The sequence below is a fragment of the Schistocerca piceifrons genome, chromosome 7 (genome assembly GCF_021461385.2).
Source record: "Schistocerca piceifrons isolate TAMUIC-IGC-003096 chromosome 7, iqSchPice1.1, whole genome shotgun sequence".
NCBI lineage: Eukaryota > Metazoa > Arthropoda > Insecta > Orthoptera > Acrididae > Schistocerca > Schistocerca piceifrons.
The window spans coordinates 355,427,073-355,446,451 of record NC_060144.1 but is presented as its reverse complement, the minus strand read 5'-3'; the positions used below and the strand labels follow the sequence as shown (position 1 = coordinate 355,446,451).

The following is a 19,379-nucleotide window of genomic DNA, read 5'->3' as shown; positions in this document are numbered from 1 at the left end:
GGGAACAATTGACAGGAATGGGGGAAAGAAATACAGTAGAAGAAGAATGGGTAGCTTTGAGGGACGAAGTAGCGAAGGCAGCAGAGGATCAAGTAGGTAAAAAGACGAGGGCTACTAGAAATCCTTGGGTAACAGAAGAAATATTGAATTTAATTGATGAAAGGAGAAAATATAAAAATGCAGTAAAGGAAGCAGGCAAAAAGGCATACAAACGTCTCAAAAATGAGATCGACAGGAAGTGCAAAATGGCTAAGCAGGGATGGCTAGAGGACAAATGTAAGGATGTAGAGGCCTATCTCACTAGGGGGTAAGATAGATACTGCCTACAGGAAAATTGAAGAGACCTTTGGAGATAAGAGAACGACTTGTATGAATATCAAGAGCTCAGATGGAAACCCAGTTCTAAGCAAAGAAGGGAAAGCAGAAAGGTGGAAGGAGTATATAGAGGGTCTATACAAGGGCGATGTACTTGAGGATAATATTATGGAAATGGAAGAGGACGTAGATGAAGATGAAATGGGAGGTATGATACTGCGTGAAGAGTTTGACAGAGCACTGAAAGACCTGAGTCGAAACAAGGCCCCCGGAGTAGACAACATTCCATTGGAACTACTGACGGCCTTGGGAGAGCCAGTCCTGACAAAACTCTACCATCTGGTGAGCAAGATGTATGAGAAAGGCGAAATACCCTCAGACTTCAAGAAGAATATAATAATTCCAATCCCAAAGAAAGCAGGTGTTGACAGATGTGAAAATTACCGAACTATCAGTTTAATAAGTCACAGCTGCAAAATACTAACTCGAATTCTTTACAGACGAATGGAAAAACTAGTAGAAGCCAACCTCGGGGAAGATCAGTTTGGATTCCGTAGAAACACTGGAACACGTGAGGCAATACTGACCTTACGACTTATCTTAGAAAAAAGATTAAGGAAAGGCAAACCTACGTTTCTAGCATTTGTAGACTTAGAGAAAGCTTTTGACAATGTTGACTGGAATACTCTCTTTCAAATTCTAAAGGTGGCAGGGGTAAAATACAGGGAGCGAAAGGCTATTTACAATTTGTACAGAAACCAGATGGCAGTTATAAGAGTCGAGGGACATGAAAGGGAAGCAGTGGTTGGGAAGGGAGTAAGACAGGGTTGTAGCCTCTCCCCGATGTTGTTCAATCTGTATATTGAGCAAGCAGTAAAGGAAACAAAAGAAAAATTTGGAGTAGGTATTAAAATTCATGGAGAAGAAATAAAAACTTTGAGGTTCACCGATGACATTGTAATTCTGTCAGAGAAAGCAAAGGACTTGGAAGAGCAGTTGAATGGAATGGACAGTGTCTTGAAAGGAGGATATAAGATGAACATCAACAAAAGCAAAACAAGGATAATGGAATGTGGTCTAATTAAGTCGGGTGATGCTGAGGGAATTAGATTAGGAAATGAGGCACTTAAAGTAGTAAAGGAGTTTTGCTATTTGGGGTGCAAAATAACTGATGATGGTCGAAGTAGAGAGGATATAAAATGTAGGATGGCAATGGCAAGGAAAGCGTTTCTGAAGAAGAGAAATTTGTTAACATCCAGTATTGATTTAAGTGTCAGGAAGTCGTTTCTGAAAGTATTCGTATGGAGTGTAGCCATGTATGGAAGTGAAACATGGACGATAAATAGTTTGGACAAGAAGAGAATAGAAGCTTTCGAAATGTGGTGCTACAGAAGAATGCTGAAGATTAGATGGGTAGATCACATAACTAATGAGGAAGTATTGAATAGGATTGGGGAGAAGAGAAGTTTGTGGCACAACTTGACCAGAAGAAGGGATCGGTTGGTAGGACATGTTCTGAGGCATCAAGGGATCACCAATTTAGTATTGGAGGGCAGCATGGAGGGTAAAAATCGTAGAGGGAGACCAAGAGATGAATACACTAAGCAGATTCAGAAGGATGTAGGTTGCAGTAGGTACTGGGAGATGAAGAAGCTTGCACAGGGTAGAGTAGCATGGAGAGCTGCATCAAACCAGTCCAGGACTGAAGACCACAACAACAACAACAACATGCAAAGAAAATTTGTGGATGTATCACTCAATTAGGCCTGGAAGAGCTGTAAAAAAATGAGCCTACAGTTACAGATGTCAGGGAAATATAGTACCATTCAAATGGTACTCTTTAAACAAGTGCTCTGCAAAGACTTAAGGCAAGAACTATCGAGATGTCCAAGAAAAATTCTTGGAAAAGTTTCATTCCCAAAACTATAAAAGAAAAGACTGAAAATAAAGAAATCCAAATAGGATCATCTGCAAAAACTTAAAGCCATTCTTGCTAACGATTGTCATTGCTATTAAGACAACACTCCTTACGAATGAATGTCTGTTTCAGGAGTGACAATGTAATATACTTCTTTGTTGCTGCTTGAACAATGTTTGGCAATGTTGTCGAAATGTACAGACAGGATCAGAACAATGTGTGCGTGTGTGTGTGTGTGTGTGTGTGTGTGTGTGTGTGTGTGTGTGTGTGAAGTTTCCATGAAGTCTTTGAATAAAAAATAATTAACATTTCCAAAACAATGTTGTTATTAACTTTTTCAGCACCAAAAACAATGTAAAAGAGCCAAGTTGAATAGGAGTTTGTGACATACAGACATCACATAAGCAACAAACCCAAAAACATCAAAACAGTTCTGCATGTATACAGTAATAAAGCTTTTCAAATAATATTTTCTTTATTTCAATGTTTGCTTTGATCTGTAGTGCCACAATGATAATTTAGCATCCCTACGAAATGTACCAGGTATTCTAGACAGTTTTTTGTCTCTACTGTAAAATTTGTGTTTTTCCTTACGCAGTATTGTTTCTTCACTGATATGGTTTGATTGCAGGTTTCAGGGAGTATCTTTCAAGATACCTCTGTGTTATTATTTGATTAAAAGTGAGTACTAATTACAATCAGTGATGCTAAAATAATAACATAGTAGCACACTCAAAGTTTAAAAAATAGTTGAGTGATTAAAACTGTAGTAGGAGTGGAGGACAGCTTAAGAAGATTTGAGCTGAGATAATAACTTTGGAGAACCCACACTAATTGACCAAAACTAGTCTGAAATCTTATCATACATATTTTTGATGAGTAAACAATGACTTTAAAGGGATTTGTCAGCATGTTACCAATCACAGGGAAAAAGTGCCCACTGTCTCATATATTTCTACATCTTTCCTGAACTAATCATCTCTATGATACATATGTACAGCATTTCTTTTGTCTGGTGAAACTGTGGTAAACATCAAACTATTGCGAAAGATGTATTACCTCTTGAGCGGGCATGCTGATTTTCATAAGACAAGCTGGCGTGCAGTGTACTTTATACAAATGTAAGGGATAGTTGTCTCTATGATACCAAGGTAAACATGAGTGACTAAGATCACAGTTTTACCACAGTTAAATTAAACAATGATAAAGTAAACTTATATTGTAAGAACTAAATCACTGTTTAATTAATTTAAACTTTTACTGCATCACTCTGTTGCTGTGTTCAAGTGTCAGTGCACAGTGATGACCCACTCAGAGCATTAAGCAGTGCAGTGGCATCAGATCCCTGGAAAACACTTTTTCCGTTACTAATTATCTTGTAGCAACTGTCTCATTAGGAGGTTGTGCTGCTACCTTGGAATCTGGGCCATTTTCTTGCACAAATTGTAAATTTTTCTCATCTGACTCACTGTTTGTTTTATATTACTCCTGCTCACTTGGGCGTGTAACAACACAACTTATCACTGTGTTAGCTGGAGCAATAACGAAGGATTATATGTGGGCTCACACTTGTAAAATAACAATGGAACAGTACAAAACAATGTTATTCGTGGCTGGTGCACTTTATTTATGGTTGGAGAACTTGAGGGTTGATGGCCCATTGCCTTATAGTGAGTACACAAAATTACATATTTTCGAGGAGTAAATTTTCTTTTCTTTGAAGTTACAATTAATTGAAATGTCAACGCCAAATAATTCTTTTAACTGCTAACACCATGGTAAAGAAATAATACAGCTATTTACACAGAAACTTAATTGCAATAAATGCTTGTAGAAAATGTTCTTCATACAATAGAAAATCCAGGATGGAATATGACTCAGTATCTCAGCTATATGGTAAATGTTTTTCTTATACATGTATATAAAATACTTAGCAAATCAATTTCGTAGGGTTACTGCACCTTACTCCTGCCATAACAAACAGCCAGACCTGCATCTCCTAGCCAGCAAAGGCTACTAACTCCTCCAGCACCAGAAAATGTCTGTAAAACACTGCCATCCTGCAGTGACCAAATGTTCACTACACCTCTTGATCCTTTTGAGTTGCCTATGAGGAAAGATAAATAAATAAATACATTGATAAGAGCACCCTGAGCAATACATGATTGTAATTAAAATCAGTATGAACTATATTTCTTGTACCTCTTCATGAATTCTTAGATTTGATACTGAGAGTAAAAAGAGGGCGATATGGTTAACATGAAGAAATTCTCTCTCACTAAAAAGAACTGCGGAGCAGTGTATATATGTAGCAAGGTCTGCAAGAATAATAAAATGTTAGAATTATACAGTGCCAGAGCCATAAAGCAATGACAACCAACAACAGACAGTTCTGATATACATATCATTCATTGAACAATATGTTACTTCCACAACATGACTGATCGAGGTGGCACAGTGGTTAGCATACTGGGCTAGCATTTGGGAGGATGATGGTTCAAACCTGCATTCAACTATCCAGATTCAGGTTTTCCATGATTTTCCTAAATCGCTTCTGTCAAATGCCAGGATGGTTCCTTTGAAAGGACATGGCTGATTTCCCTTCCAATCCTTGACACAATCCGAGTTTATGCTCCATCTCTAACAACCTCAATCTTGATGAGACATTAAACCCAATCTTTCTTTCTTTCTTTCTTCCTTCCTTCCTTCCACAGTGTGAATGGTGGATACCCAATGTTGATCACAATACTTCCAGTTTTGAACTACAGAACTTTATGGGTAGATGATTGGGTTCCAGAAGAGACTGTAAATAATTTAAGATATGGACAGAAGAAAAAATAGCAGAAAATTGGATATCATAAATGAGAAAGGAATATAATCTCAAAGATTGTCTGCATAATTCCAAGTCATTAAGAAGTACAGTAATAATGGGAGATCTATTATACACATTAATGGGTACTTGTTATAAAACACTCGACTTCTTGTGCTGGTTTTTATTGGAAAATAATCTATTATTGTGAATGCCGGTGGTCTACATGGGTTGGCACAAAATTCATTGTTCATATTTAAGTTTGGGGTGAAATATTGACATTACAATTATAACAACATCAAAGTTAATCTATCATCTTACTTTCCTTTTCGGAATGTTGAAATAGTTAACTGAATTTCATGAAAATGCATTTTTGTTTCATAAAACTATGTAAAAAGCAGAACAGCACTCTCTTATAAATATCAACAAAGAAAGATTTGAAACATACAGAACTGATGATATCTGTCCCATATACGAGATCTTAGATCACCACCTTATTTAAACATAATCTATCTAATCTGTACCCCAGTGAAACAATATTTACAAAAGGAGAATGTTGCATTCACTTTGGTTTGGTGTACCTGAAATGTCAAGTAGGCTTCTTGTTACAGTCCCATTCACTAATTCAAAGAGGTCTGACCACTGATGCAATGACAGAACAAATCATCATCAATGTACAGATCCACAGCACTAATGACAGTGAGAGTAATTATATAGGCAGCAGCAATGTCTCACAAGCACCGTAAATGGCTATCAGCAACTGCACCATTTACAAGTAGGTCACAGTCTTGTGTTATACATGTGTGCCATTTGCCACCATAAAATTTTTAAGATTCAAAGTAGCAGGGCACACACCCTTCCTCCTGCTTGTGGGCCTCCAAGTGTGATTGCTTTCCTCCCCTTACATGCAGCTGCAGCCTGAAGTTCATGCTACACTTCAGGGACCATACCTCATGACAATCCTGTAAATGGTCAGCATACTGCCACACGTTTCACAAAGAAAGTATACTATAATCGCAAAACTGACTTGTATCACTTTGCAGCAAATGATTATAATTATGATCCACGAAACAAGAAGTCGATTAAACTAAACTACGCTATTGGAACTGCAATGTAAAATAGCCATCATTACATAACACTGTAGTTTGGGCAGTGGTCCTACTTTACCAAAAGGTACTAGATATAGTAGAGAGCAGCATCACTGGTGGTGGTCGCAGTACAGTGACTGTTGCCGCTCAGTGGCCTTATTGGTACTGACACTGTCTGTCTGGAGATTTATGACAGCATGCTATTCTTGTCAATGTGTTACTTTTTCATTTTGTGAACAGAGATGGAAGGTACAAATATCATAACGTGCTTCGTGCTCCAACAATATCACAATGATCACTATTAGTATTATAATGTATTTTTTACTTCTGTTGTTGGGTCACTTAGTTTTCACTATTGTATTCTAGTTTCTCTCCACCTCACATTGTTACTTAGTTTATATTTATTTATAATTTTGCTTCTTGTATACCTTTGAACATTTTTTCTGAGAATTCCCTGAACTTTATTACTTTAAGTTCATACAATAAATTTTACCTCCAATTTGGCTACATACGTATTAAAAAGCTATGCCGTCCTCTGTGATATTGCTGTTTTGTGTTTCAAACTCAACACGTTTGCTCTCAGCTTTCATATGTGCTCACTGCACATATGGCTGTTGTTAAGAACAACTATTATGATCTCTACACACAAAAAGAGGAAGGGCAAGCAGTCAAGTCTAGGCTGACAAGATTTCAGAGAGAAACAACTGAGATACTTGTGTTTATACTTTATACTTAACTTCATTACTACACTTACTACACTTCTTGTCAGTTATGATGATACTTTTTCTTTAGGCACAGGACGAGTTAAACCAAATTCAGTATATACTGTGAAAATATCCATTATACAGGGTGTTACAAAAAGGTACGGCCAAACTTTCAAAAAACATTCCTCACACACAAATAAAGAAAAGATGTTATGTGGGCATGTGTCCAGAAACGCTTAATTTCCATGTTGAGCTCATTTTAGTTTCGTCAGTATGTACTGTACTTCCTCGATTCACCGCCAGTTGGCCCAATTGAAGGAAGGTAATGTTGACTTCGGTGCTTGTGTTGACATGCAATTCATTGCTCTACAGCACTAGCATCAAGCACATCAGTATGTAGCACCAACAGGTTAGTGTTCATCACGAACGTGGTTTGCAGCCAGTGCAATGTTTACAAATGCGGAGTTGGCAGATGTCCATTTGATGTATGGATTAGCACGGGGCAATAGCCGTGGCGCGGTACGTTTGTATCGAGATAGATTTCCAGAACGAAGGTGTCCCGACAGGAAGACGTTTGAAGCAATTGATCGGCGTCTTAGGGAGCACGGAACATTCCAGCCTATGAGTCGCGACTGGGGAAGACCTAGAACGACGGGACACCTGCAATGGACGAGGCAATTCTTCGTGCAATTGACGATAACCCTAACGTCAGCGTCAGAGAAGTTTCTGCTGTACAAGGTAACATTGACCACATCACTGTATGGAGAGTGCTACAGGAGAACCAGTTGTTTCCATACCATGTACAGTGTGTGCAGGCACTATCAGCAGCTGATTGGCCTCCACAGGTACACTTCTGCGAATGGTTCATCCAACAATGTGTCAATTCTCATTTCAGTGCAAATGTTCTCTTTACGGATGAGGCTTCATTTCAATGTAATCAAAGTGTAAATTTTCACAGTCAACATGTGTGGGCTGACGAGAATCCACACGCAATTGTGCAATCACGTCATCAACACAGATTTTCTGTGAACGTTTGGGCAGGCATTGTTGGTGATGTCTTGATTGGGCCTCATGTTCTTCCACCTGCGCTCAATGGAGCACGTTATCATGATTTCATACGGGATACTCTACCTGTGCTGCTAGAACACGTGCCTTTACAAGTACGACACAACATGTGGTTCATGCACGTTGGAGCTCCTGCACGTTTCAGTCGAAGTGTTCATACGCTTCTCAACAACAGATTCGGTGACCGATGGATTGGTAGAGGCGGACCAATTCCATGGCCTCCACGCTCTCCTGACCTCAACCCTCTTGACTTTCATTTATGGGGGCATTTGAAAGCTCTTGTCTATGCAACCCCGGTACCAAATGTAGAGCCTCTTCGTGCTCGTATTGTGGACGGCTGTGATACAATACGCCATTCTCCAGGGCTGCATCAGGGATTCCATGCGAGGGAGGGTGGATGCATGTATCCTCGCTAACGGAGGACATTTTGAACATTTCCTGTAACAAAGTATTTGAAGTCACGCTGGTACGTTCTGTTGCTGTGTGTTTCCATTCCATGATTAAAGTGATTTGAAGAGAAGTAATAAAATGAGCTCTAACATGGAAAGTAAGCGTTTCCAGACACATGTCCACATAACATATTTTCTTTCTTTGTGTGTGAGGAACGTTTCCTGAAAGTTTGGCCGTACCTTTTTGTAACACCCTGTATAACATTCTATTGCTAGAGAATTTGTTTTTCACAATCATTTAATTAAATGAGAAATATCATTGCACACATTTTGTTTCCAGACTAAAACCAAGCTTTCTTGGGATATTGGGACATTTATGTGAAAACCCAGACTGACCCAGCAATACCAGGACAATCACCTACACTAACCTAACTATCTTTAATGGTTCAACTTTCTCTCTCACGCGCGCGCGCGCACACACACACACACACACACACACACACACACACACACACGCGCGCGCGCGCAAGCGCCCCCCCCCCCCCCCCCCCCCCCCCCCCCCCACACACACACACACACACACACACAGAGAAGCGAGTGGTAGCTCTCAAGGGCCATCATAATACTTTTATTAGTTTCAATATCTGCTATAAATTACCAGTAGCGAGCAGCAGGCCATCTTTGTGTATGTTGAGGACAGTTACAGGATGGTACAGGTGTCCTTGTAGCTGGTGTACCAACTGTGGTTCTTCGGTATTACTTAGCTCACCTTCCTGAATGCTAGGAACTGTCCATACGTTGACACTTCCATATGCTGTGCCCATGCAAAGTAAAAGTTTCTGCGGCCCCTTACCTGTGAAAATTCACATTATTAACATTCCACTCATTCTATGTAATACTTAGCTGGCATAGGGACATAAATTTTGAAATGAGGTTAAAATATATAAGTGTATGTACATAAGAGCACATAACAAAGGAAAAATAGCTTTGGGGCCAGGTGGAGAGAGGGGTGGGGGGGGGGGGGGGGGGGGGGGGGGGGGGGGAGGATTAGACAGATAGATAGAGAGAGAGAGAGAGAAGAAACTGGTCCACATATACATGAACAATTTCATCTTTTTGATAAGTATTACTTGTTTGGAAGTGAAGCCACTGAACTAATAACTTTATGCATTGTAAGTAACATTCTTACATAATATGTCATTGTTTCACTTCCAAACACAAACCAAGTGTTTAAAATGAGTATTTGAATACCCAGCCCCAATTACCATTCTTATATTAATAAATCATTTACCGTAGTAGGCACATGAGGGTTATCTAGACTGTAGATGCTCAAGCTAAATAAAAATGGAGAAAAAGTTCCTTTCCACAGTTAGTAGTACTATCATTTCCCATATTGTCAGTAAAACATTCCACAATCTGACAGATCTCAGTTGTAGGCTCCACTGTCGGAAATTTTGGATGCAAATAGCTGTGTTGATTTCAAATTTTGACAAGTGATAAAATTTACTGTGATTCCTATTCTTTGAATGAGAGTGGACATAGCTACTGAAATTCATGACTAGCTCTTGCCTGCTTATTATGAGTGTTATGATTAGTCAAAAGATGACAGGTAAATATAATCACTGACAAAATAAATAAAAGAATGAAAAATATGTCCACTGATGAGTTTCAAACATCACTGAGTTTCATAATTGGTGTTTGGGAGCTGCGCAGGGTGCCAAAAATCTGACTGAAGTTCATATTCATCATGGATTGTCAAGCACAAGGAGATTACTTTCAGGATAAAAGTGTGAAAAGAGAGCTCAGAATGCACATGAGAACTAGCATAAATCTCAAACACAACAAAAGTAATCTTCAAAACCTTCACCTTCAGAATTAAGAATTAAGAACTGAAAGAGGAAAGGAAGGTAGTAAGAAACAAAATTTATTAAAGGTGGAGCAGAAGTGCATCTATAGAAGGGTAAGTGAAGGAAGTAGCTGTGCTTGGGCCAATGTTATGGCATTTACATCTACATCTACATCTACATCCATATTCCGCAAGCCACCTGATGGTGTGTGGCAGAGGGTACCTTGAGTACCTCTATCGGTTCTCCCTTCTATTCCAGTCCCGTATCATTCATGGAAAGAAGGATTGTCGGTATGCCTCTGTGTGGGCTCTAATCTCTCTGATTTTATCCTTATGGTCTCTTCGCGAGATATACATAAGAGGGAGCAATATACTGCTTGACTCCTTGGTGAAGGTATGTTCTTGAAACTTCAACAAAAGCCCGTACCGAGCTACTCTGAGCATCTCTCCCGCAGAGTCTTCCACTGGAGTTTATCTATCATATCCATAACGCTTTCGCGATTACTAAATCATCCTGTAACGAAGCACGCTGCTCTCCGTTGGATCTTCTCTATCTCTTCTATCAACCCTATCTGGTACGGATCCCACACTGCAGAGCAGTATTCAAGCAGTGGGCAAACAAGCGTACTGTAACCTACTTCCTTTGTTTTCGGATTGCATTTCCTTAGGATTCTTCCAATGAATCTCAGTCTGGCATCTGCTTTACTGACGATCAACTTTATATGATCATTCCATTTTAAATCACTCCTAATGCGTACTCCTAGATAATATATGGAATTAACTGCTTCCAGTTGCTGACCTGCTATATTGTAGCTAAATGATAAGGTATCTTTCTTTCTATGTATTCACAGCACATTACACTTGTCTACATTGAGATTCAATTGCTATTCTCTGCACCATGTGTCAATTTGCTGCAGATCCTCCTGCATTTCAGTACAATTTTCCGTTGTTAGAACCTCTCGATATACCACAGCATCATCCGCAAAAAGCCTCAGTGAACTTCCGATGTCATCCACAAGGTCATCTATATATGTTGTGAATAGCAACGGTCCTACGAGACTCCCCTGCGGCACACCTGAAATCACTCTTACTTCGGAAGACTTCTCTCCATTGAGAATGACATGCTCCGTTCTGTTATCTAGGAACTCTTTAATCCAATCACACAATTGGTCTGATAGTCCATACGCTCTTACTTTTTTCATTAAACAACTGTGGGGAACTGTATCGAATGCCTTGTGGAACTCAAGAAACACGGCATCTACCTAGGAACCCGTGTCTATGGCCCTCTGAGTCTTGTGGACGAATAGCGTGAGCTGGGTTTCACACGATAGCCTTTTTTGAAACCCATGCTGATACCTACAGAGTAGATTTCTAGTCTCCAGAAAAGTAATTATACTCGAACATAATACGTGTTCCAAAATTCTACAACTGAACGATGTTAGAGATATAGGTCTATAGTTCTGCACATCTGTTTGACGTCCCTTCTTGAAAACGGGGATGACCTATGCCCTTTTCGAATCCTTTGGAACGCTACGCTCTTCTAGAGACCTACGGTACACTGCTGCAAGAAGGGGGGCAAGTTCCTTCGCGTACTCTGTGTAAAATCGAACTGGTATCCCATCAGGTCCAGCGGCCTTTCCTCCTGCATTGATTTAGGGGAAAATAAATCAGAATAGCATGGCAGTGATTTTAAGCTGATTCCTTCCTTAATGAAAGTCCAAGGTCAGCAATGGAACAGTATAACAACACAACAAGTATTTGTTTTGAGTACACAGTCTTTACAGTTAGGAGTTACCAAAATGACACAGGGCTATAACAAACATGCATGAAATGTTATATCATGAAGCAAATGAATGAATGATGATTGGTGTTTAATATTCATTTGTCCAGAGGCAGGCCATCCATTCACCAAAGATAATGTTGTTGTTGTTGATGATGATGATGATGATGATGATGATGATGATGTCTTCAGTCCAAAGACTGGTTCGATGCAGCTTTCCCTATAATCTAGCCTGTGCAAGCTTCTCTGTTTCTGCATAACTACCGCAAACAAAATTCACTTGAACCTGCTTACTGTAGTCAAGCCTTGGACTCCTCTTGCAATTTCTACCTCCCACTCCTTTATGCCAAATTGACCCTTTGTGGCTTCAGAATATGTCCTATTAACCAATATCCCTTCATTTAGTCAAGCTGTGCCATAACCTTCTCTTCCCCCATTTCTTTCTGTACATCAACATTAGTTATCAGATTCACTAACCTAATCTTCAGCATACTCAAATAGTACAACATTTCAAAAGCCTTTATTCCCTTCCTGTCTGAACAGTTTATCATCCATGTTTCACAATTTCTTTTTTTCTTCTTCAAAAATGCTTTTCTTTCTACTGCCAGGATGCATGCATCCTTTCTACTTTGGCCATAGTTCATTATTTTTCTGTCTAAATAACAAAACTAATCTACTATTTTTAGAGACTCATTTCTTAATCTAATTCTCTCTGTATTGCCTTATTTCATTCGGCTACATTCCATTACCCTTGCTTTACTTTCAATGATGTTCATCTTGTGACATGTTTTCAAGTACTAACAATCCCATTAAACTGGTCTTCTAAGTCCTTTGCTATCTCTGAAAATATTACAATCTCTTTGGCAAACCTCAAAGTTTTAATTTCTTCTCCCTAATTCCTTCACTAACAGGAGAGAATGAATAACAATGGGGACAGGCAACATGACTGTCTCATTGCCTTCTCAACTGCTACTTCCCTTTCATGTCCACTGATTATTATAAATGGAGCCTCCTATCTATGCACACTGTGGAGAACCTTTTGCTCTCCATATTTTATTCCTGCCACGTTAAAAATTTCAAAGAGTGTATTGCAGTCAACATTGTCAAATTTCCACTGTTCTGGCCTCAGGCAGGCCAATTGGGACTGTCTGAGTGCCATGTCCTCCTCAGACAATGCTGTAATTCAAGTAGCTCCTCAGTTGGCATCATGGAGCTGAGTGGACCCAGTTCCAGTCCTCCCACCAAGGAAAAATCCATGGTAGTACTGGAAACTGAACTCATGTCCTCTGAATGGCAGTCAGCTATGCTGAACAATCAGCTATGGATGCAGACACAATATTGTAAAAAACTTTCTCTAAATCAACTAGTGCTACAAATGTATGTATGCCTTACTGCAACTTCTTGTTGTTGTTGTGGTCTTCAGTCCTGAGACTGGTTTGATGTAGCTCTCCATGCTACTCTATCCTGTGCAAGCTTCTTCATCTCCCAGTACCTACTGCAACCTACATCTTTCTGAATCTGCTTAGTGTATTCATCTCTCGGTCTCCCTCTACGATTTTTACCCTCCACACTGCCCTCCAATACTAAACTGGTGATCCCTTGATGCCTCAGAACATGTCCTACCAACCGATCCCTTCTTCTAGTCAAGTTGTGCCACAAACTACTCTTCTCCCCAATCCTATTCAGTACTTCCTGATTAGTTATGTGATGTACCCATCTAATCTTCAGCATTCGTCTGTAGCACCACATTTTGAAAGCTTCTATTCTCTTCTTGTCTAAACTATTCATCGTGCAGGTTTCACTTCCATACATGGCTACACTCCATACAAATACTTTCAGAAACGACTTCCTGACACTTAAGCCTATACTCAGTGTTAACATATTTCTCTTCTTCAGAAACGCTTTCCTTGCCATTGCCAGTATACATTTTATATCCTCTCTACTTCGACCATCATCAGTAATTTTGCTCCCCAAATATCAAAACTCCTTTACTACTTTAAGTGTCTCATTTCCTAATCTAATTCCCTCAGCATCACCCGACTTAATTCGACTACATTCCATTATCCTTGTTTTGCTTTTGTTGATGTTCATCTTACATCCTCCTTTCAAGACACTATCCATTCCGTTCAACTGCTCCTCCAAGTCCTTTTCTGTCTTTGACAGAATTACAATGTCATTGACGAACCTCAAAGTTTTTATTTCTTCTCCATGGATTTTAATACCTACTCCAAATTTTTCTTTTGTTTCCTTTACTGCTTGCTCAATATACAGATTGAACAACATCGGGGAGAGGCTACAACCCTGTCTCACCCCCTTCCCAACTGCTGCTTCCCTTTCATGCCCCTCGACTCTTATAACTGCCATCTGGTTTCTGTACAAATTGTAAATAGCTTTTCGCTCCCTGTATTTTACCCTTACCACCTTCAGAATTTGAAAGAGAGTATTCCAGTCAACATTGTCAAAAGCTCTCTCTAAGTCTACAAATGCTAGGAACGTAGGTTTGCCTTTCCTTAAACTAGCTTCTAAGATAAGTCGTAGGGTCAGTATTGCCTCACATGTTCCAATATTTCTACGGAATCCAAACTGATCTTCCCCGAGGTCAGCTTCTACTAGTTTTTCCATTCGTCTGTAAAGAATTCGTGTTAGTATTTTGCAGCCGTGACTTATTAAACTGATTGTTCGGTAATTCTCACATCTGTCAACACCTGCTTTCTTTGGGATTGGAATTATTATATTCTTCTTCAAGTCTGAGGATGTTTCACCGGTCTCATACATCTTGCTCACCAGATGGTAGAGTTTTGTCAGGACTGGCTCTCCCAAGGCTGTCAGTAGTTCTAATGGAATGTTATCTACTCCCGGAGCTTTGCTGCGACTCAGGTCTTTCAGTGCTCTGTCAAATTCTTCACGCAGTATCATATCTCCCGTTTCATCTTCATCTACATCCTCTTCCATTTCTATAATATTATCCTCAAGAACATCGCCCTTGTATAGACCCTATATATACTCCTTCCACCTTTCTGCTTTCCCTTCTTTGCTTAGAACTGGGTTTCCATCTGAGCTCTTTATATTCATACGAGTAGCTCTCTTTTCTCCAAAGGTTTCTTTAATTTTCCTATAGGCAGTATCTATCTTACCCCTAGTGAGATAAGCCTCTACATCCTTACATTTGTCCTCTAGCCTTCCCTGCTTAGCCATTTTGCACTTCCTGTCGATCTCATTTTTGAGACGTTTGTATGCCTTTTTGCCTGTTTCACTTACCGCATTTTTATATTTTCTCCTTTCATCAATTAAATTCAATATTTCTTCTGTTACCCAAGGATTTCTACTAGCACTTGTCTTTTTACCTACTTGATCCTCTGCTGCCTTCACCACTTCATCCCTCAAAGCTACCCATTCTTCTTCTACTGTATTTCTTTCCCCCATTCTTGTCAATTGTTCCCTTATGCTCTCCCTGAAACTCTGTACAACCTCTGGTTTAGTCAGTTTATCCAGGTCCCATCTCCTTAAATTCCCACCTTTTTGCAGTTTCCTCAGTTTTAATCTACAGTTCATAACCAATAGATTGTGTTCAGAGTCCACACTGCCCCTGGAAATGTCTTACAATTTAAAACCTGGTTCCGAAATCTCTGTCTTACCATTATATAATCTATCTGAAACCTGTCAGTATCTCCAGGCTTCTACCATGTATACAATCTTCTTTTATGATTCTTGAACCAAGTGCTAGCTATGATTAGGTTGTGCTCTGTGCAAAATTCTACCAGGCGGCTTCCTCTTTCGTTTCTTACCCCCAATCCACATTCACCTACTATGTTTCCTTCTCTCCCTTTTCCTACTGACGAATTCCAGTCACCCATGACTATTAAATTTTCATCTCCCTTCACTATTTGAATAATTTCTTTTATTTCATCATACATTTCTTCAATTTCTTCGTCATCTGCAGGGCTAGTTGGCATGTAAACTTGTACTATTGTGGTAGGCGTGGGCTTCGTATCTAGCTTGGCTACAATAATGCGTTCACTATGCTGTTTGTAGTAGCTTACCCGCATTCCTATTTTCCTATTCATTATTAAACCTACTCCTGCATTACCCCTATTTGATTTTGTGTTTATAACCCTGTAGTCACCTGACCAGAAGTCTTGTTCCTCCTGCCACCGAACTTCACTAATTCCTACTGTATCTAACTTTAACCTATCCATTTCCCTTTTGAAATTTTCTAACCCACCTGCCCGATTAAGGGATCTGACATTCCACGCTCCGATCCGTAGAACGCCAGTTTTCTTTCTCCTGATAACGACATCCTCTCGAGTCATCCCCGCCCAGAGATCTGAATGGGGGACTATTTTACCTCTGGAATGTTTTACCCAAGAGGACGCCATCATCATTTAACCATACGGTAAAGCTGCATGCCCTCGGGAAAAATTACGGCTGTAGTTTCCCCGTGCTTTCAGCCATTCACAGTATCAGCACAGCAAGGCCGTTTTGGTTAGTGTTACAAGGCCAGATCAGTCAATCATCCAGACTGTTGCCCCTGCAACTACTGAAAAGGCTGCTGCCCCTCTTCAGGAACCACACGTTTGTCTGGCCTCTCAACAGATACCCCTCCGTTGTGGTTGCCCCTACGGTACGGCTATCTGTATCACTGAGGCACACAAGCCTCTCCACCAAAGGCAAGGTCCATGGTTCATGGGGGTAGGTACTGCAACTTATCTTCTAAGAATACTCTTAGGGTACATGTTGCTCCATATATTTCAACATTTCCATGGAAATCAGACTGATCTAGCCTTCTATAAATAATTCACATCAGTGTTTTGGAAACTATGAATTAAAGTCTTGGTCCAATAACATTTACACATGTGAGCACCTGACTTCTTATTACAGCCTTCTTGAAGTATAAGAGCATTTGACCTGTCTTGTATACCTCTTACACCAGGTGGAATAATCTTGTCATGACTGGTTCACCCAAGGATCTCAATAACCCTGAAGGAATTTTCAGTATTCTCTAAAATTCTATGACAGTATCATATCTCCCATCTCACCTTCCTGTACTTCCTGTTCCCTTCCCATAATATTTCTACTAGTGTGATTCCCTTGTACAGCTCCTCTATAAATTCCTTCTCTGTTTCAGCCTTCCCTCCTTTGCTTAGTACTGGTTTGCTACCTAAGTTCTTAACTTGCACATATGTGTTTCTTTTTCTTGAAGGGAGGTATCTATCTTTCCCTAGTCATGCATACTTTTGATTTTTCATTTGTCCTCTAACCATTCCTGCTTTGCCATTTTGCAGTTTATGTCAATCTCTTTCCTTTTTGCCTGCTGCATTTTTATATTTCCTCATTTTATCAATTAATTTCAATATCTCGCGTGTTACCCAAGGATTTCTACTGAATCTAATCTCTTTGTGTCTGTGGTCCTCTGCTGCCTTCATGGTTTTATCTCTTGAAGTTATCCAGTTGTCTACTACAGAATTCCTTTCTCCTGTTCCAGCTGAGCATTACCTAATGCTCTCTCTGAAACTTTCGATGACTTCAGTTTTTTTTTTTTCCCAATATATCAATATCACATCTCCTTAACTTCCTATCATTCTGCAACTTCTTCAATTTTAATCCACAGTTCACAGCCAAGTATGATAAGTGTTCTCATCTTCCCCTAAAAAGATTCTGAAAGTTAAAAATCTGGTTTCTACATCTCTATCTTACTTCTATTATGTAATCTAAATATAACCTGACAGTTTACTGAAACCTTCTCATATCTTCATGCCTCTTCTACAAATACAACAATATATGATTAAATAGTGCTCCATGCAAAATTTTAACACACAGTTTTCCCTTCTAGTCCTTTCTCCCAAGTCCAGATGTCCTACTATATTTCCTTCTCTTCCTTTTCCTACTATTGAATGCCAATTTCCATAAAAGTAAAATCTTTGTCTAAAGTAATTGCAGCATTTGCGTTAATTCATTTAGGAGAACCACAGAAAATGTAAATCTGAATGGCTCAATGGGAATTTGAACTCTAGTCCTCCTTAACGTAGACCCGAGGTTTACACGTGGCACCACCTCACATAGTCTGTCACGGTGAATTTATTAACTGCATACATGTCTATTTTGAACAAGTGGATACTGTCACAGGAGATTTGTTAATTGTACAACAATCTACATCTACATATATACTCTGCAAGTCAACAAATGGTACATGGCGGAGGGCACCTCGTACCACTACTAGCCATTTCCTTTCCTGTTCCACTTGTAAATGGAGCAACGGAAAAACAACTGTCAGTCTGCCTCCATATGAGCTCTAAATTTCTTTTATCTTATCTCTGTGGTCCTTATGCAAAATGTACATTTGTGGCAGTCGAAGTGTTCTGCCGTCAGCTTCAGATGCCGGTTCTCTAAATTTTCTCAAAAGTTTTACATGAAAACAGGGTTGTCTTCCCTCCAGGGATTCCTGTTAGACTTCATGAAGCATCTCTGTAATACTTGAGTTGATCAAACTTACTAGTAACAAAACTAGCAGCACACCTTTGATTTCCTGTGATGTCCTCCTTTAATCCTACCTGATGGGAGTTGCAAACACTCAAGCAGTAATCAAGAATGGGTCACACTAGTGTTGTACACACAGTGTTCTTCCCAGATGAGCTGCAGTTTTCTAAAATTCTCCCAATAAAATAAGTTGAGAATTTGCCCTTCCCACTAACAATCTCATGTTCTCCTTCTATTTCATATTGCTCTGCAATGTTACACCTAAGTATGTAATAGACATGACTACATCAAGCAGCACATTACTGATGCCATATTCAAACATTATAGGATTGTTTTTTAACTCATCGGCACTAACTTACATTTTTCTAGATTTAGAGCAAGCTGCTATTCATCGCACCAATTAGCTATTTTGTTTAAGTCATATTGTATTCTCCTACAGTCACTCAATGACAACATATCTGAAACACCACAGTGTCATCCGCAAACAGCCACAGATTGCAGTTCACCCTGTTCATCAAATCATTTATTTATATAGGGAATAAGAGTGGTCCTACCACACCTTCCTGGAGCACTCCTGGCAAATACCCTTGTCTCTGATGAACACCCACCATTGAAGACAATGTACTGGGTTCTATTACTTAAGAAGTAATCATATATCTGCGAAACTAATCCATATGCTTGGACTTTCATTAACAATCTGCAGTAGGTACCATGCGAAACACTTTTCCGAAATCTAGGAACATGGACTCTGCCTGTTGCCCTTCCTCCTTTGTTTGGAAGATGGGAAATGGGCAAGCTGGGTTTCACAATAGTGATTGTTTCTAAATCTGTACTGATTTGCAAGGAGAAGCTTGAAACGTATCGCATTCAAACTTGGAATATGTGCAAGAATTCCACAGCAAACCAATGTTGAGGATATTGGTCTGTAATTTTGCAGGTCCGTTCCTTCATCCTTTTATACGTATGAGTCACCCGCACCTTCTTCCAGTCC

General features: G+C 39.6%; 1 protein-coding gene across 1 annotated transcript in view; it reads right to left on the bottom strand.

The window, feature by feature from the left end:
• Positions 1–19,379, bottom strand: part of LOC124804616 (probable E3 ubiquitin-protein ligase HERC1) — a 790,356-nt gene that overhangs the window by 166,569 nt on the left and 604,408 nt on the right. Inside the window, exons 55-56 of the mRNA XM_047264817.1 lie at positions 8,947–9,141; positions 4,195–4,340 (exon numbers count right to left, since the gene is read on the bottom strand). Of these exons, the coding sequence (XP_047120773.1) occupies positions 4,195–4,340; positions 8,947–9,141 (341 nt within the window). The remainder of the gene's footprint in view (positions 1–4,194; positions 4,341–8,946; positions 9,142–19,379) is intronic.